The sequence below is a fragment of the Plectropomus leopardus genome, chromosome 7 (assembly GCF_008729295.1).
Source record: "Plectropomus leopardus isolate mb chromosome 7, YSFRI_Pleo_2.0, whole genome shotgun sequence".
NCBI classification, from domain to species: domain Eukaryota; kingdom Metazoa; phylum Chordata; class Actinopteri; order Perciformes; family Serranidae; genus Plectropomus; species Plectropomus leopardus.
Genome location: NC_056469.1, coordinates 17,327,617 through 17,347,963, shown reverse-complemented (window position 1 = coordinate 17,347,963; position 20,347 = coordinate 17,327,617). Strand labels below are relative to the sequence as shown.

Below are 20,347 nucleotides of genomic sequence, written 5' to 3'. Positions count from 1 at the left end.
TCCAGACTTCTGGATGGAGATAAGAGCAACCGTCATCAACAACACACAGCAGTTTATACACATGCACAACACAAGTATGTGAAACTTTGACAACAGAAGACAATTGGATGCCCCCTGTTGAATGTCCCCATTATTGTTTCGAGCAGGTATTTTCAGCTACCAGGGGAAGAAAGAATAAACACATGGATTACACACATGGATAAACTTGTACCGATTTTACAATGAAAATAAGGAAAGAATAGCATCAATAAAGACGATTAAATGTCATCTAAATAAAGACATGTTGAAACCAAATAGGGTATTTTCATAAATTTGTGACAATATAAATGCGTTTTTTGAATTTTTGAAAGTTATTCTCAAAAAGTTAATAACAACATAATTCATACATAAAGTTGATTGAACTGATCTATGTAAACAATAGAGCTGAGATAGTGTCACTCCTCACTGAGAGCAACGTAATGCTCCCCCATTATATTTGACCAGGAAGAAAGCAGAGCGGGTAGGATAACGTCAGACCTCAGAGGGAATAAGAGCTATTATACTCGGCGACGTATTTACTGAAGTTATGACTTTAATATGGCTGATAAGGGTCCGTTTTTAACGTCATGTATTATTTTCTACTTGTCGATCGGGGCCGCGATTTTCCAAATTCTCGAGGAGCCAAACTGGATATCAGCCAAGGAGGAATATATCCTACAGAAGGAAAAGGTCTTAAAGAAATATACCTGCTTAACTAAAGAAAGTCTGGATGAGATTATACAGGTATGAATCTAATTTTAATTGTATGACAGTCAATTAAAAACACGACTCTCAGACCATTTATTGATTGTTTATCCTAAGGAAGGTAACTATTCGCATTGTGTGAGTAACTTTGCGGTGAGTGACGTACCAAAAAACTGCCACCAACTCTCATAAAGTTATTAGATGAAAGCTAACAAGTAAAACAAACTACAGGTAGTCGTTCTTTGACTGTATTTCTATAGCCACGGTGTATTAGAGCACACATGATGAAATAGTAAAAGGGAAGCTCGTCGCCTTTGCCTGTCAGGGCACCCCAGAACCTGTTTTTCCTGGTTAGGAATAAACAAACACAATCTGGGTGAAGAAGATCAGGTGACAAGAAAGCAACAAAATGTTATTTGGTTGCAATGTTTATATTTATTATCGCTCAGGAAAGTTTTGAGCATTCATGCAACACACGGTGGTGTGCTGAGCATGAAGGTGCATGTCTCCACCTCAAATATTTGAATATTTGCGCAAGGTGTGTCCGCTTTTATGGCTGTATGAGTAACGATGCTCTTTTAAATAGGCCACAATAAACGTTTTGATTCAAATTGTTATCGCTGTTGTAAAAGGACGGTAGTGGCAGAAGTGACAGTACTTTGTGAATGGGTTTTTATTGTGACTTTATTGTGTTTGCTCGCCCAGATAGTGTCAGAGGCTGCGGGCCAAGGTGTGACCATCACTGGGGAAAAACACCTTAACACGTGGGACTGGGGCAACTCTGTCATCTTTGCTGCAACTATTGTCACCACTATAGGTTTGTATGACATCTAGTCGGTCGATTTCATTCGCAAAAGTTATTTGTAAGCCATCAGTAGTGGAGTGCCTATGTACTGAACAATTTTGGAGTGTTTTAGTACATTTTTTTATGCTTTGCATGAGTTTTCAATTTTTGTACTCCAATATATTTCAGTGGGAAATATACTTTTTACTTAATATATCCGATACTTGAGATGCTAGTTACTTTGGGCTACAGACTAAGATTTTGCAAACAAAACATGATCAATTTGTAAAATATAATAGTGTGCTGTATATTATACTATCCAAAAGTATATAAAGTAGTTAACATGTGCTTCACCTCCTGCTGTAACAGTCAACTTCTCCTTAGATGTAAAGCATTAGCTGTTTCTATGACATGATATGTATAATAATGTAACTCTATGAAAGGGACCTTTTGATTCAAGTACTTGTACTTTAATTCTTTAAGTACATTTTGCTGTTAGTACTTTTGTACTTTTACTTAGTCCTACGTGAAATATTTTACTTGTAACAGACAATTTTTATTGAGTTGTATTGCTACTTTTTCTGCAGTAAAAGCATTGAGTACCTTATCCACTGCTTGCCACTTCTTGAAACAGTTTTGTTAAGACAAAAAAAGTCAATACTGTTTTGTCGTAAGTAAATATTTTGTCAATGCTTTATACATTGGCTATAATTAACAAAAAACAGCTTTTGTTGGCTCTTGAAATCCTTTTTAAGATTTATTAGAAATGGACAAAGTCACAACACTCATAAATGAATAACTATCATCAATAACTGCAATTTTGACAGTTCACAGCAGTAAAATAAACATATTTCTTAAATAACAAGAATAATTCTGCAGTTGTAAATATCTGTTTTTAATGAATGGTTTTATAAATGAATTCTGTGAAGGTGATCAAACTGTATGTTGGAGAGGTTTGTCCAAAAAATGAAGACTCAGGCCAGTTTAAAAAAAAAAATCAGTCTTTTAAAATCTGTCAATCCAAATGTTATCCTTATTGCCTTATATCCCATCTATAAAGGGTTAAAGCGTTTCTATTTTCCGCTATTTTTTTCTTTTGCAATAATTGCAATGTATTCTTCAACTTATTACAACTTATTCTTCCATAAGATTTTTTTAAAATTCTTTTTTACAATCTCATTGTATACCAATGCTATTTGCACTTTTGCGTGTTTTACTGAGCGAATGAGGTTGTCTGTCATGCATCTACAGGCAAGAAGCAATTTTAATTTCGTTATGACAATATAGGCCTTGTACTCTATTTTCAATGACTTATAAACTACAAGTAAGCAAATAGTACAATACTTTATTCCCTATATCTCTCATTGTTGGGACTTAATACTTTATCATGCAATCTACAGGTTATGGTAATGTTGCTCCCAAGACTAAAGGTGGCCGTGTGTTCTGCATCCTATACGGTCTGTGTGGGATCCCCCTGTGTCTGGTATGGATAAGCACGCTTGGTTCATTCTTTGGAGACCGGGCCAAACGTCTGTCTCAGGTTATGATCCGTAAAGGTGTTTCAGTGGTAAGAATCTGAATGAAAGCTGGAATCAGTATTTGTGTAAAGACTGAATTAAAAGGCATCTCAAAGTAATTTTTCTGTTATCTTAAGATGTGTTTCTTTTTTCCTTTTGTCAGAAAAAGGTCCAGCTAACCTGTACAGCCTTATTCCTGTTATGGGGGCTGATCGTGCACCTGTTGATCCCTCCATTAGTTTTCATGTCTCTGGAGGGATGGAGCTACCTGGAAGGCCTCTACTTCTCTTTCATTACACTCACAACAGTTGGGTTTGGAGATTATGTGGCAGGTATGTCTAATTTTTTGCATATTGCAACTCATTCCATTTAAAGTTAAAGCCATAGTTCCGTTTTTTTTAAGTGGGACTGTATGGGCTACTTATCCAGAGTCAGTGGATTACATATAGTAGCAGGAGTGCTGACATGGAAGCTAAGCGATGTACGGCTGCGGATGGGGATAGCAGCAGAATGTATTTTAGACCCCTAAAAAAGTCCCAGTTAAAAAATTTTTTTTATCAATTTAAGTGTACGCTATACTGAGAGTATTTTCACCACTTAACCTTTCTGTCAGACAGCCCTTACCAGCGGGGAGCCCAGAAATTGGCTTCAGTTTCCAATCTATGCTCTCATCAAAGCCACCAAACTCCTTTGAGGAAAATAGTAATTTTGGCTCCTTGAACGCAGCAGCTGCTGGTCTACCACTGCTCGATCAGTCAGTTAGTTTGTGTCATTGTGTGACTGGTGAATCTGAATTAACCCTTTAAAACACCAAAGTCACAATAACGAAAACAAACTGACTACTGGAAGCAGCAGTAGACAAGCACCTCTTGTGTTTAGTGACATTAAATCACTGTTTTTCTCAATGGAGTCTGGCTATGAAGAGAGAGGTGTAACAGCTTCTTTTCCTTACAGGAACTCAGTGTCTGACGGTAAAGTTAAGCAGTGAAAATATTCTAAATACACCATACACTTGAACTGATTCTGATTTCACTAGGTGTTACTTTTTTAGGTGGCTAATATGTGTTTTGCCGACAGCCCTGTTCACAGCAGTATATTGCTAAGCTTCTGTGGTGGTACTCCACCTGCTTCTCCAAACTGGGGGCATACAGACCTCCAGCTAATCTATGAAATATATTGACCATGGATAAGTAGCTCATACAACCCCACTTCAAAAGATCTAAACCATACTTTTAATAGTTCTCTGATCTTATTTATGGGTCTGAACTTTTTGTTTGGCAAGTCCTTTGTTATAAATGTAACACCGGTGCATCAAATTTCAATTAAGGTGTAAATCCAAACATGGAATACCCCAGACTCTACAGAGTGTTTGCAGAGTTGTGGATCTACATGGGCCTGGCCTGGCTGTCTCTGTTCTTCAGCTGGAACGTCCACATGGTAGTAGAAGCTCACAAGGTGCTGAAGAAAAGAAGACACAGGCACAGACGCTTCTACAATGAGGAACACCAGCCTGTAGACGAGAAGCTGACCCCAGAAATAAGGCCGACGGTTATCGACATTTTCAACTTCCTATCAGACAAGGACGACGACTACAGCACTGTCATCAAGGAGATCGGAACCACAGCAAGCAACAGAAAACCCACAGAAAACATAAATCGCTCAAAGAGCTGCAGCGACATCTTGGCCACTAACATCAAGACACTGGAGCACTCGCCAAAGCACAGACGCATGATCAGCATCAGCGAAGTGTTTGTGAACGCAGAGCCTGTTGTGCACAAAGGTGAACACAAGATGCATCCTCTAATCAAAGAATGTAGCAAAGATACTGAACCTGCAGAATGTTTGAAGATAGACAATGAAGAGAACAAGGACAGACCTGCATCTGATTCAGAGACTACTGGCATCATCTTCAGTGTACCTACCAAAGATGGGGAGGAGCAGGAGGAGCAGGAGGTGCAGGAGGAGCAAGCTGAGGACAAGCAGGAGGAGGTGCACAAGGAGGAGCAGAGGGAAAGTGTACCACATCCTGATGGTGGTGGAACTAGGTTTACAATATCTAAGGTTGTAGAGGAAGATTTGTTAATGGATAAAGATGAAAAAGGATAAAAAAAAAAATCTAAAATGTCCAATACCTTTCCCCAAACTGTGGAAATAGTCAGGCTGTGTTGTGTCAAGGAGTTCTAGATGAAAATATTATAATAAAACTGTTATGTATCAAAAATCAAAAACAAAATGAATGTTTTACAGTTTCCTGCTTTAAGATAACATTCACACAGTGAGCCTGTGTGTGTATCAGGTAAAATGACTGCAAACTGTGAATCAGGATTTCATTTATTTTTCATCCCATATCCATTCAAATCTTTTCTTAAAACATTTCTATTCTTAATGATCATTGATACATAGCACACAGATTATTTCAGATCACAATACAGGGCTTTGTGGAACACAGTGCCAATCAGCAGCTTTCCCTCATAGGGAGCTGCTACAGTGGAGGCCATGAGCATGTGGCCATCATCGGCGTACTCCAGGCTCACCACTGGCTGCTCTGAATGTATGTTCTTAATCCGGATGACCTGAAGGAAACAGCAATAAAATGCTCAGACAAATTCAAATAACCCTTACGGTCTTAAAGCCTGTTTAGACCAGGTATTCGTATGCATTTCACTGATCTGAAAGCAAATGGACAGCCAAGACACATCAGCGTTTACTCCAGTGCCTATCATGCACCTGCAACTGAGCACATCTGTTCAGATTTCGTTACTACCTGACACACATTTATTGCGTCCACACTTCTGCTAGCTGTTCTGTAGCATGCTTGCTACTCAGGTTAGTTGTGTCAGTGCAGCTGGAGATCTTGCTGTCAGCAGAATTGAACTTGTCTCCTTCCATAGAGCAAAATGAGGGACAGTAATGCAACACTTCATCCAACAGGACATCAAATGGGTAAGTTACAGAGCATTAGCACACTGTCACCAAAACAACCAGCACGCCGTGCACTGATGACGTTCTTCTTGGAGACACATCAGGACAGTGGTAACATTTATACTATAAAATATTTGTGGTCAAATGCGTCCTATAGTTTTTGGATTGGAAATACAGTAAGTCTTGGTGGTGAATAGGATATAGGAAAAGAACATCATGGTGCCAAGAGAAATCCACTGCACCTACACTTGGCTACGTAATTAGGGGATGGTTGGTGTTGGTCTCGTGTGGTGAAACAGTGATCTGAAAATAGACTTTGCTCTGTGCATTCCTACCACATCATTTTACTCAGACTATATAAACATGGATAACCTGGTGAAAATATTACTTTATTACTAAGGTTGGAATTGGACAAAAAATGGAATAAACAGTAGGATAAGAGACACAAAAGTGAAATGAAATGGTTGCCACATTGAGAAAGGTTGCTTAACCTCACCTTCCTATCAACTCATATTTATTAACATGAATCCCAATTAGTTTGACTGTATAAAAACAATGCTGAATTTATACAAGATAGGCATATTGTGGGATGGCATTAACTCCTTTCCTTTGGTAAAGGATGGCAGAGTTTATCCTTTGCTAAAAGACATAAGAAAGGAGGTACTAAAGCAACTATACTTTGCATTCAGATTCAATTCCACCAGCAACTACAGCAGCCACTTAGATACATTCAGGTCATTTAGGTCTGTTAGAAACCCTCATAAGCAGAAAAATATTATTCGACTGCAGTGCATGTGTTCATTCTGTCTCTCTCCCTTCCGACAGCTGACATCCACCCTGCAGCATCTTCTTTTGCTTTTGCACCTTTAACACCTCCACAGCACACACGCCAAATTTTTATGCATTACTCACATTGTTGTTAATGCTGATACGCAATTGTTCATTCCTGTTAAGCTATAGTTTAATAAATTATGTTTCAAGTATACCCTTGCCTGGACTCTCTCCTTGTTACATTCCCAAACAGTTTGTGACTCAATGTTGATATAAATTCTATTAAAAAAGAAGAGAAAAAAACACCCACTAACCTCTGAGCCGGGTGGATCTTCAGGGTTATATGGAGATAATTTCATGCCATTTGGATGACAACCCAGCCATAAGTCACCTGTCCTGTGGTCCACCTCGATGTTATCACAGAGTGACCCAACAGCTACAGACTGATTAGAAACAATACACACAGTGAAAGTTTAGACTTAAGCGTATATGAATAGTAATTTTAGGATTATGCAGCAACAATAACAAAAACAACAACAACAACAACAACAAACAAAAATAACAACACGGTAATGGTGATGTTAAAAACAAAGTTTAACAGTTTGGGAAAATATGCTTAATTTGCATTTTTGCGTAGGGTTTGATTAAGAGATCTCATATCTGTATGTTAAATATGAAGCTATGGTTAACATAGCTTAGCATAAAAACGGAACAGGTCACCTGGCTGTGTTCAAATGTAACAAAACCCACATACTAGCACCACCAAACCCCATTAATCAACACTATAGATATATATATATATATAACTATATATACATATATGTGTGTGTGTATATATAGTGTGTATATATATATATATATATATATATATATATATATATATTCTCAACTGAAACACACATGCATGCTCAAACGGGAGCTATACATGCACTAAAGACATCAGAGTAAGGGGGCTCCCCATGAACAGTGCTTGGTGTCTTGCTCAAAGGCACCTCTGCAGTGCCCAGGAGGTGAAGTGGCACCTCTACCAGTCCACGTTCCATACTTGATCCAGACAGGGACTTGAACTGAAAACCCTCCGATTTCCGAGTCAAGTCCCTATGGACTGAGCTACTGCCACCCTAACATATCTTATGTCCAGTGTTTTTTTTTTACCTGTATGTATCTGGAGAATAAAAACAACTATTTCAAGTTTTACTGAGGGGTTTCCAGTCTTTATGATAAGCTAAGCTAATTGGCTGCTGGCTTCAGTTTCATAGTAGAACTGGTCATCTCATCTAGCCTTTGATAAGAAAGCTAATATGTGTATTTCCAAAAAATAAACAATTCCTTAATTGAATTGAATTGAACTGAATTTTTTGGTTGAAGGTAGAAAACAGGAAAACACTGTATTACCTTAACATGCATTAATTGTTCTCCTTCTTTTCTCTCATAAACCTCAATCTCATGTTCAGGGATATCTGCAACATAAATATACCTGTAAAAAAAATAATCCTGTTTTATTATTTAGTCATTACAAAGGACATATTGCAGTGTAAATACATTCGGTATATGCAGTGACTGCTAAAATTAATCGAGAATACCGTTTATCTGGTGATATATTAATGCCATTTGCAGACAGAATGCCACTGGCTGCCACCCTCACTTCCTGTGGACTGTAGTACACCACCTCACACCAGGGGAGACCCAGCAGTAAAGTCAAAAAATGGAGTGCGTCATTTTGAAAGGAGTGATCAAGTGTGGCGTAGAAGCTCTCTACTCCGACAGCAACAACGTCATTTACACTGAAAGACACGATGAATGAAGTTAAAAGCATATGGAAACTGTGTAATGTAAAATGTGTGATACTGTGAAGGGTTATGATACAGTACTTACTTATGGAGTAAGGGGTGGGTGATGGTTTTTAGGTGCACAAGTGTGTTGTCCGGAACAAAATGAAAAATCTCTACCTGGCTTTTGTGCTGAGGGTGATTGACAACAAACAGGTACACAGAGTCATCTGCAAACAAACAGCAATAAGTTCTGTGTTGTCATTATTCTCCTCTTCTACCTTTAGAAAAATAAGAATAATGCACATTTCTCTCCAGACTTCACAGCATGGTTAGACTTGATTGACAAAAATTCTGTTCTGGTACTACTATCACACCATTGCAATTTCATTTTTTACTTAAAGGTGCTATACGTAACTCTAGAGAAAAACTGCTGATTGTTGAGTCTCATTCTCAGAGTTGATATTGGACTTAACCACCGACCCAAAACATCGCTTTATGACAACCTGGGAGTGAGACTCAAACAATCGACTATCTTTTTCCAGACTTACATACAGCACCGTTAAAGTTGTAAGTTTTCGGTTCTGGTTGAATTTGCGACTTGTGTGGTTACTATGGCAACAACAAGTGTGGTTTAACACTACCAGAAAGTGACTGTTTTGGTTTGTTTTTTTTCTTTTTGTAGACCCCTGTTTGATGAACGATTGTGGTCAGCGCTAACCTATGAGACATGCACATTGCGTTTCCTGTAGCTGCTTCACAGTAAAAGCAGAAACAAGGAAACGTTGGGTGAGAATTAGGAGGCTATTCTAAGAAAGCATACTGCATTCCTGTGATTCAAATACCCTGTATGTGTGAAGACTATTTTAACCCTTTGTGACCAATAAAACTACTTTAAAAGAGATAATCAGTAAATACAGAACCGCAGAAGACCATTAATAATAGCACAAATCTGGTTTGATTTCATGAAAATCTTAAGGATCTTAACTATAGAAAAAATGGTTTCTTATTGTGCTTTTTTATTTAAAAAAAAAATCAGTCAATGGTCAAAAACTACTCAAGAAGAGCTTAAAAAACAGAAATAAAAGTTTTTACAATGGCCCACTTTTTAAAATTTAAATCTCAAAATTGCATTAACATATATAACATTTTAAAGTAATGTGTCTGGTAAGTAATAAGAAACCAAATTCTAACTTGTATATATGAACGCAGTATTCCTACATCTATTTTTATCTGTTTTGTATTCTATATAAGTATGTTTGGTTACCTCATCACCAGTAAATTAGAAACTAGTAAGCACATCAGTTTTGCTCACCAATCTGCTTTACCACAAAAGGGCAGCATTACTTTATACTGCAGGACTTTGTTGCATGAGTCAACAAATTCTAGGTACTTGTGGTTGTACAGTAACTACTGGTTTCACATAATGTTCCGTGCTCTCTAATTAACTTATTATACATAATGCATTTTAGCATATTATGTTACATTTTGCTTGTATTGTTCCTCAACAGAACACAACAAGCGCCACAGAATAACTTCCTGTCTATTTGCTGTGCATCAGATGAGCACTGGTCATAACTATAGTGCATAACATCTTTTGATGTGAAGGCACTGGAACTTCTCTTGTATTTTTTCTTTTTGCCATTATGTTTTTTTCTGTGTTCTGAAGTCTTTTTTGGCACCATTTGGACAAAGACTTGTGTTTCGAGTGTCAATTTTTATACACTAAGAACTGGCTATTGATTGATCATAATTGTTTAATACTTGAAAACCACAACAGTTACAACCATTCATTTAAAAAAGGAGATTTAGATCAGTATGCTGTATATTCACTTCAGCCTATTTTATATCTTACTTGTCAAATTACTTGTGTAACAGCTTGATTGAAAAATAAGACATTTTGCTAAACTTGCATTTTTTGTTATGCTATCAAATTATTCAAAATGATACTTTATCAAGAAAAAGATAGAAATCAAAAGGGAGAAGCACATGAGAGGCATTTGATTAAATTCACAACAACCTATGAAAGGATGTAAGATGTCTAATGTTTGATTTAGAGGTTTTAACAATCATGAATCATTTTCATTAAATGAATCAAGTGTGATGGTTTCATGCAGTTTCTCTGTTTTGCAGGTGATTTTTATGTTACCTGCTTCATCGGTGTAAACACTGATGCCATGTGGGTTGAAAGAGCTGAGGTCCAGCTCTCCTTTGATTTCCAATTCAACTGGAGTTGGTTTTGGGTGCAGCAGATCCACAATGTACATTTTCCCTGGTCCATCGGAGAATGAAGGCAATCCAGGATAGTGCAACCCCTGAAGTTGGAGACACTGCATGTTAGATGTTGCTGCAGATGCTGATTTATGTCAACTAACTGGACATCATAACTCTCGTTTTAAACTTTTATACCACAATTTGACTTTATGGATTATTTAAGGAAACTGCATTGATGTCGTTATTAAGATTCATACAACTATGCTAAAATGTTGACATACTGTGCTCATGAAGGCCAGTCCATCTTTTAGTATTGTGATATCCTCTGCTCCATATTCTGCACAAAACAAAAATGACTAAACATTTCAGTTATTGAATTCTACCACCACACCCTTACTGCAGTGCTGACCCTTGACCTACTGGCAGTAAGGTGGACTTCAAACTCCTCATGTGTGATCACGTGACACAGACATGCCCCATGTCCCAGAAACATGTTTCAGTCACAGAACATTTTCAAACATTTCTGTTCATCCCAAAATTAAGGACACAGACATTACATTAAAAAAATACCTACCAATATTCTGTAGATATTGGCAGCTGAGGTGTTTCACAGGCATGTCTCTAGACGCAAGGACCATTTCCCTGCAAAGAAAATAAAACATGACAGAGCCTTCACAGGACAACATAACAGAAACTTAAAGTCTGCTATTAGTAATGTTTTACTTGTAGAAGGTTGTTTACTTAAAAACTTGGAGGACTTCTTCCATTCCTGCACTCCAGTTCTTTATCTTCATAGTAAACAACAGTCAACATATAGAAAAAGTACAACTGCACATCTACTATATCTCCATGTATGGTCTCTAAAGTTACTCTATGAAATACTTACTTGAGTTTCATTATGCGGTATCCAATGAAAGCTGCAAAGGCAGCAACAGCAGCAGCAAGCAGCACTTTCTTCATGGCAGCCATGTTTGAAAATGTCTTACATGGACTTTCAGAGTGCATTATTAAGCTGCACCAAAGATGGAGCCAGAGTGCTTACCAAAGACATTGCTGCACTCAAGAGGCCTGTCAGTTACTCTGAGTTGCTTTGGTATGTTTCTCAGAACAGAACTGAAATTCCCAAAATAAAATTGGCAAACTAGGATAGCAGTAATGCATTTCACCCAGATCTTGTCACTCTAAAACATCAAAACTGTGCTCTTGACCTTGACAAAAGTATGATCTAGACTAGACTAAAAATACTTTTTAAACTTCCACATCTTCTTGTCCCTTGTGCACATCATAAAAGCTGCTTCTCTCTCTTTTTTAAGCAAATACTTGCAAATACTCTTTTTTATTGCAAATTTATGCAAATGATTATGTACAACTGTCTGCTGTTTCCTGCATTATCAGTTGTTTACATCATGTCAATGAAAACACACTGTACTGGTTCTCTGCTGGATTGTCTGACAATAACATATAGGCATTAGTTCTTTGTAATCTGTCAACTATATTTTTTACACGTTTCTGTGAATGTGTCATTAGCTGATGAATTGCTCTCAGGTGAATCTTGGAAATATATGAAGCTTTAGCTCAACCATTTCTCTAGAACAGCTCACAGGTCAGGAGGTTCAGAAAGCCTGCACTGTGTAATTCCTCCATACAGCGCTGCATGTACAGTTCTGCCTCAGGGATGTTTTCTGTGTTTACATTTCTCTTTTTTATTTCTTTCCCTTTGTTCTATGCAGTGCTGTTAAACAGTATTTTCTTTTCTGTACTGCAATAACATGGTCTGTTAATAAATTAGTTATAACAGTGAAAGCGTACAGGGGAATCCAGTCTAATCTCTTGCAATCAATCTCCCACATTTAGGAAAGATTATCTCTGTACTGTTGACATTGATACATATGTAGATGTATCAGTGTATTGATACGATGTATAATGAATATACTAATTGTTTTGATAAAGGCAGTCAGGCCTAATATTTTACAAATGTTAAGGATGATTAGAGAAATGTACCAAAGTGACTGAGAAAACAGTTTACATCACAATTATTACAATAAAAAATCTTCTCACCTGGCAACAGATATGGACCAGTCAGTATTGACTTAATCATGTGTCTGAAGAAAATATTTGTGCACAAAGATAAAAAACCCATTAATGCAAACAATGCATAAAAGCAAATAAAATGAATAAAGGTTAATAAAAAGTAATTTCAGATGTTTTGAGTGCAATTTGAGTACTGTTATGTTTATACAGTCTGCAGCAAAGAGGGTTAACAACAATAGGGAGGAAAGTAGACCAACCTGAATTTCTTGTGGGTGAGAGAACATGAGTTACGCAACAAAATTTAATTTATAAAACCACCCCAATTTTTTATACAGTCATTTTGTGTGCAGTCACCTGTCTTGCACAACTTTTGTTATTGCACATTTATTGAACTAGTTGCAGCCTGACTCTCCTTTGTCGATTTATTTAAACTAAACTGCATGACAGCGATAGGACAAGCAATGACAACAATGCATTTCTTCAGACCTCAAATCTCCAGGTGACCAGTGAAAAATATTCCTTTCATGATAACCAGCACATCTCTCCTTTATTGCTTTTTTTTTACACTCAAATGCATGGAAGCAATGGAACAAGCAATTAAACAAAGTAAAAATGTAACATAAAATTATTCTGTCTCAATTTATATCAATAAATATGTGGATACAGTATATTTAATCAAACATATATACATACGTTCATACATACATTTGATTGAATATACTGTATCCACATATTTATTTCACAGTGGTTAAAGTATCTTGGCAGTTTAGTAACTTCGGTGTCTGAGACCACTTTCATATATGCCTTTATACCCAGGGCTCATTGCTATAAAATCAGGTAAACAAAGTCCATCTATCTTTCTCCAGCCCCTCCTAGTGGAGCTTCAGGCACTCATTTCTTGGTTTATTATCAGATCCTGTCTAGTAAAACAGTGTCAAGCCTTTTCCTCTACAACCAGTGCTGCTATAGTATTCATGCTTATCTTCATTCAAATCATCATTGCTGTTTCTGAGTGAGAACTTTTGCTTAGAGGTAAGTCATGTGTTAACAGGTCATTGCTTACTGCAAATCACAGCACAGAGCTTTATGGAACACAGTGCCAATGAGCAACTTTCCCTCATAGGGAGCTGCTACAGAGGAACCGATGAGCACTTTGCCGTCGTCAGCGTAAACCTGAGTCACCACTGGCTGATCAGAATGAATGTTCTGGATTTTGATGACCTGATGAAAACAAAACCATGAGATAAAAACTATAACAGGGTGAATGATTAGATAAGCAGAATATGGCAGATGAAGCAAAAATAAAATTTTATATTTTATTTGTTCTTGTTATGCTGTCAGGTTTTTCACAATTTTACTGTCATCTCAGAGTGAACAAACAAACCTCAGATCCAGCAGGGGTCTCAGGGTCAAACCTGAGAAGTTTCCATGCATTAGGATGACAGCCCATCCACAGGTCTCCAGTTTCTGGTTCCACTTCAATGTTGTCACAGAGTGAACCCACAGACACAGACTGAGGAGGAGTCACAGACAAGGTTATGATTAGACATTCATCTTTGTGTCTTGATTAAGTTAAATGACAATTCTAACATGATCTGATTTTATACTTGAATTGACTGATGTTAATACTTTTTTAAAATAAATTTAAAGGGACAGTTCACCCCAAAATAAAAATGTTGAAGATATCGGCCACAGAGATGTCTGCCTTCTCTCAAATATATTGGACGAGGAAGCAGGGTGTAAAGTTCTCGGGCACTTTGCCAGGATTCTAGTACGGGGCTGTTTTAGATTTGAAACTAGACGATTTAATGTAGTTAACCACACGTCTATATAAAATATTCCTCATATTATTTTTTTTGTGTGCTGGAGCGCTCTATGGTTGACAACTGCATCACATCACCAAAAAAATCTAGATTAATATATAGCAGGAAAGAGGAAAATATGTATTTGGATCAAATGTCTCTGTAATTCTTCATACATTAGCCATACTGTCATATCAAACAATAATGGACATAATATTACTAACATCATGATGATTAATATCATGATATTCATCTTATCCATATTTTCTCGCCCTAATGTACCCAGATGAATAAATGTATACACTAGTGGTGTATTGTATAATATTAGTATAATAAAAACAAAAGTATAAACAGTTTAAAGCTGATGAAGCATATAATTTCATCAGTGGAAAAACTGATCATCAAATATGCATATCATATTGCTGTTATTTCAATTTATTTACCTTCACAGAGACCAGCGTATTGTCTTCTTTGCGCTCCAACACATGTACTTTGTGGTCAAACAAATCTGCCATATATATATGCCTGTAAAGGAAGAAGAATATTAAAAAGGAAACAAATTAGTCATTTGAAATATTAATAACCAAATGCATAGCCCTGTATAACATCCTCACCTTTTGTCTGGTGAGATATTAATGCCATTTGCGAAGTAATATCCCTCAGAGACAACTTTTACTTCCTCAGGACTGTAGTACACTACATTAGTCCAAGCCTGGCCCAGAAGCATCTCCAAACTTTTTAGGTGTTCATGGGTAACGTAGTGATCATTAGTTGCATAGAAGCTGTCCACTCCTGTTGCAAGAACGTCATTTACACTGCAAAGATAAATCAGAATTGAAAAAATACTTTCGTTATTTCTTCAATGATTATATATTCGATCACAAAATGCATATGTTTCTCAATAACTATATTATAACAACATGGGATAGTTTAACAAATATTCAGTGATGCCCCCAAAAATGTTTCATAGAGACGGCCTGATGGGTCCAAAGAAAATCATGGGGTCTGTTATGCTGTTGAGGTTTATAGGCTCGTTGAAAACTATGTCAATATGGAGAGTTAAGGAATCACGTACTGTTATACTTTGGTCCATATTTCAGGGTTAATATTACTAATTATCTGATGTGCGTAGACTAATACCAGCGCAGTTAACACTTTGAGCTCCACAACAATCCTGTTTTAAAGTGCTATGTATCTATACGTGTGTTAGGCAGATCCTTCTTCTTAAAATAGGCTGGTTATTCATTTCAGTAAAACAATGAATGCACAAGTTTTATTTGAAGGAGCCCATTGATTGGAGGAACAAAACATGTGCTGGGAACCGACTCACCGGATTAAGACTTTGGCTATAACCCTACCATTGGCCGAATACTTTGGCTGGCATTCTTGTTCCCGTCTGCTATTTTTTATGTGTTGCAATTTTCAATATCACCTTTGCCATGGAGAACAGCAACCTCCAAGTTAACAACTTAAACACTGAACATGGCAAGCTTTAACAAAGACTTGGATCCTGCAGGAAGACATGCCTGCTTTGTTCTGTCAGTGGATTGTAAAGATGTACAATGAGTAAAAGAACTCGTGAACAGACCACGGAAAAAACCCAGACTCTGTCTCGCAGGATCCTAATGTTCGATGTTGATCTGTTTTCTGATGTGGCCAGTCAGAACCTCTCTTTCAAAATGTCTCCAGTTAAACTGCTGCTGTCAAGGAAGCAGCTCACCTCCCACACACCGATACTGAAAGAGCAGACTCTATTGTTAAACCCATTAATAATAATTTGGTAATGTTAGCTGTGTGATGTTGACAGTTAGCCCTGTCAATGTGTGTTTGCCCCCCGACACTATTTTGCAAGGGCATTGTCACTGGATTCTGTGCTTAGTGCCGCCCAGGGCAATTGTGATTGGTTGAAAGAAACTAAAACAAGCCAAAGCGTTCCTTCCCCCGTCGCAGAGTAGTAATATAGTGATTCCAGAACTTTCTCATGTGCTGAGACATCGCTGAGGAGATGGGTATCTTGAGATATCTTGAGGTGAGAGCTCAAGGGACCCATTTGAAAGTTGCCATTCAAGTTGTTCCCATGCCAAAATGTTGCCTAAATTTGGAGCTTTGTTTAGACCCTTTCCTGTCAAGCAATGTCCACATTGTGGGTAGCAATAAATGCCTTATGTTGCAGAGTTTCCCCAAAGGTAGTTAAAAAAATGCGCAGAGGGAGGGCTACCTGAGGGCACCACTGCAAACATTTCTGCAAACTGGCTACATCTCAAGTGCAGTTCATGGTAGGTGCAATTTAAATATATCAACATACTGTACCTGTGGAGAAGTTCGTGTTTTATGGTTTTCAGATGTTCCAGGGAGTTGTCATCCTCAACAAATTTGAACAGCTCTATTTGGCTTTTGTGTTCAGGATGATTGACAACAAACAGGTATATTGTGTCATCTGACAAGAAACAGGGAAGGCATTGTAAATACTGGCAACCAAACTAAGAAGTGTGTGTGTGTAAAAGTAGAGGGGCGTGGATGACTTCAAATACAAGAAGGGATTATCAAAGCTACCATAGATACAGACACTAACACTTAAGAGTATTCCTCTGGTTAAGAATACATCAGAATCACATCTGTATTTGATTTTTTCTCAAAAAAGAAGCCAAAGCATGTTTCATAGAAATAAATATTTGTTACTTTTTTAGTGCTGACAAGCAAAGGAGAAATGTACTGATTGTGCATAATTCGAAGTAGATTTCATTTGAAATGTACTGACACATCCAAGATGGTGCAAGAATCTTAGCTTGAACCATTACACCTAAAGGCACCTATTGTTAATAAAGCAGCAGGCGATAACAACAGGTTTCTCTGGATGCTCTACATGTACATATTCAAAAATACCATACAAACTGCCTTCAGTAGTTAAACAGTCAGCTGAACTGACAATGATTTTTTTTTTCTGTTGTAAAATGTACATAAATGTTGCAATTGTATGCATATCTGTTGATAAATGTAAACATTATTACAAATTTAAAAAGCAGTAGAAAGTCACCCAACTAATTTGTTTGCCCTGAAGGTGTTATCCTTTTGAGACTTGTGTGTGTGTGTGTGTGTGATAAGAGCTGGGTGCTGTTACCACTTGGATCGGTGTATACACTGATGCCATGAGGGTTGAAAGTTTCCAGATCAAAGTTTCTTGGCATCCGCAACTCCACTGGTTTCATCCGAGGATCTGTCATATCAAGGGTGAAGATCCTTCCTTTCGCATCTGAGACTGGCATTCCAGGATACCTCAGACCCTTCAAATGAAAAATAAATAAATAATAAAAATACAAAGTGGGTCAGAAAAGATCAGGCCTGGGGTCAGAATGGCATAATCTTTGTATAAGAGTTTTTTTCTCCCCAGTGCCCTTATATAATCACTTTTTATTTGATTTTTTTTTTTTTTTTTTTTTTACATTTTAAGACATGTCAGCTAAGTACATTTAAATATAAATTTATCACAATTTAATCTATAGGTGTAAACATTGTCCTTATAAATATTGTGTATTTTATAAGAGCACTGTGAGTTATGAACATTACACATTATCCTCCATGACAACAACTCAATGAATAAAATTTAACAAATAACATTTACTTTAAACAGTATTCTTTAGGAAACATGCCTGAATATTACAATGGCATTTTCACTGTGTGAACTTGTTTGCATAGAATAATACAAATTTTAATAATATCTTTATCTGACTAGAATTTCTGTTGCTGATAAGAGAAGGCAGCAACATTAAGGCAACATCAGCAACATTACTTGCATCCCTGGTTCTAGGTAAGCTACATTGCATGATAATAATAAAGCTGCAAAAAATATTAAAATATTTTTAGGTCAATTGACAGAAATGAATAATGACTGATTAATCTTTTATGTAAACCTCATGCCAAAATAGCCTCTTAATTCTGGAAAATTTCTGCTTTTCTCTGTTGTTGTTTTTTGTCACTGTGAATTAGATTTCTTTATCAGACAAACTCCAAGAAACTGAATGGGACTTTTTCATAGATTTGTCACAATTTATTAATTAATGAAGGAAATAATCGGCAGATAATAAAAATAATCTTAAATTGCAACCCTAATTAATAACAATACAACTAATGTAAAAAAATAAAAAACTAACGTCCCTGACTGACAAATTGGAAGAAACTGATCAGATAAGAGAGGGTTTTATCGACAGGTAAAAAGCTCACTTTTCTTAGTTGCTGTTGACCACACAGGCGAAAATTTGGCTGCTCTGCAACTCAAATACTTACAGTGCTGATAAAGGCAAGCCCGTTTCCAAGGATCGTTATATCTTCAGAGCCCTGATCTGAAAGCAGGACAACGTTGCGCAGTTAATTTTATATTCGCTAAATGAATCTAAAACTTGACGGCATTTTCCTCTGGTGTTACTCACTCAGATTTTTGAGCTCAACACAGTTGGGGAGGTGATTCTGCTCCAGCTCTCTTGAGGCGAGGCACCTTTTCCTGCAATGTTTGCAACACAGATGTCACATTGTGTTTTCTACAACAACAACAACAACAACAACAACAACAACAACAACAACAACAACAACTTTGTTCTCCAGAAGAAAAAATCGGGATCAAACGCGGGAACATAGTTGCAGGCTATCGTTTCTAGCAGAGTTGCTCTCTGTTTTACCTGAAAGTAACAATCCTCTCTCCAAGAAGCGCCGATAAGGCAGCAATTACAACTGAGATGAAGACTACTTTTCCCATTTTGGAGTCGTGATAGACAAAGTTGAATAAACAGCTTTAGTGACTGACTGCTGCGCGACTACTGTCTCCAGCCGAGGCGTGCCACAACGTAATGCTGCCTTCAAGACTGTCGGAAATATGTAAACATATCTCTCCTTAAAGGGATAGTCCAGATTTTTGTGGGGTTGTACGAGGTAGCCTACTTATCTATAGTCAGTGTGTTATCTACAGTTAATGTCAGCACGCCCCCAGTTTGGAGGAGTGTGTTGGAGGAGTGCTGCAACAGAAGCTAAATAATGAACTGCTGTAAATAGGGGCCAGCAGCAAAATGTTTTTTATAGCCACCGAGAAAATCCCACCTAAAAACTTCTACAACAGATCAAGTGTACATTTTATTGGGAGTATTTTCACTGTTTTATCTTATCCCCAATGCAGGAACAGTTACTGACCTCAGCTCCACATATACTCTCTTCAAAGCCACCAGACTCCATAGACAAAAATGGTCATTTTAACTTGCTGAACACTAGAGCTTCTGGTCTACCACTGTTTTTGGGTGTACCAATTACAGAATTTGTTTGTGTCATTGTGTGTCTGCTGTATGTAGCCTTATATATTGACTGTGAGTTGGTACCTCATATAACTTCACTTCAAAAAAAATCCAAACTATCCCCTTAACAGTTTGCTTTTGTTGTCACTTATTAACATCTCTATCTTGTATTAGGTACATATTCAAATATTTCAGTGAGTTATGGCATCTTACAGTTTTAATCATTGGCATCTGACCTGAAAAGTGGTATGCACATTCCACCTTTCTTCACCTTGCATTTGCAGTACTAGTTTTGTCAAAAATATTGATATATACATACATACATATCAGTTATGAATATTTGAGAGATTTTATTCCACATTCTCTGCAGTATCTATACCAGCTGCACACTCTCTTATTGTTGGTGTTTACAACAGTCATTCTGCTATTCTCTGCTACTAACCAAGAGAAGGAAAGTCGTTAATGTCATGTCATAGCTTTGTTATATTTATTTTTTAATAAAAAAAAAAATTGTGTGCCCTTAATGTCAAGTTTTTCCTTT

At 37.1% G+C, this 20,347-nt stretch overlaps 3 protein-coding genes across 4 annotated transcripts; 1 reads left to right on the top strand and 2 right to left on the bottom strand.

The window, feature by feature from the left end:
• Positions 1-471: 471 nt before the first annotated feature.
• LOC121946210 (potassium channel subfamily K member 5-like) lies at positions 472-5,252 on the top strand. Its single transcript, XM_042490694.1, has 5 exons — positions 472-762; positions 1,429-1,540; positions 2,908-3,074; positions 3,188-3,356; positions 4,352-5,252. The coding sequence occupies exons 1-5, from the start codon at positions 577-579 to the stop codon at positions 5,128-5,130; spliced, it is 1,413 nt and encodes a 470-aa protein (XP_042346628.1). The 5' UTR covers positions 472-576; the 3' UTR covers positions 5,131-5,252.
• On the bottom strand, positions 5,208-11,669 carry LOC121946211 (serum paraoxonase/arylesterase 2-like). 2 transcript variants are annotated; one of them, XM_042490695.1, is made up of 9 exons: positions 11,587-11,669; positions 11,275-11,342; positions 10,982-11,037; positions 10,636-10,801; positions 8,593-8,716; positions 8,301-8,501; positions 8,113-8,194; positions 7,032-7,160; positions 5,208-5,597 (listed from the first exon to the last, which is right to left on the bottom strand). In XM_042490695.1, exons 1-9 carry the CDS (start codon positions 11,667-11,669, stop codon positions 5,436-5,438), a joined length of 1,071 nt encoding a protein of 356 aa, XP_042346629.1. In that variant the 3' UTR covers positions 5,208-5,435. The 2 variants fall into 2 exon arrangements, with proteins under 2 accessions (XP_042346629.1, XP_042346630.1); XM_042490696.1 differs by lacking the exon at positions 11,587-11,669 and adding an exon at positions 11,442-11,482.
• A 1,582-nt stretch (positions 11,670-13,251) lies between these two features.
• Positions 13,252-19,362, bottom strand: LOC121945606 (serum paraoxonase/arylesterase 2-like). Its single transcript, XM_042489872.1, has 9 exons — positions 19,204-19,362; positions 18,958-19,028; positions 18,815-18,870; positions 17,652-17,814; positions 16,844-16,970; positions 15,148-15,348; positions 14,977-15,058; positions 14,116-14,244; positions 13,252-13,952 (listed from the first exon to the last, which is right to left on the bottom strand). The coding sequence occupies exons 1-9, from the start codon at positions 19,278-19,280 to the stop codon at positions 13,791-13,793; spliced, it is 1,068 nt and encodes a 355-aa protein (XP_042345806.1). The 5' UTR covers positions 19,281-19,362; the 3' UTR covers positions 13,252-13,790.
• Between the last annotated feature and the right edge of the window lie 985 nt (positions 19,363-20,347).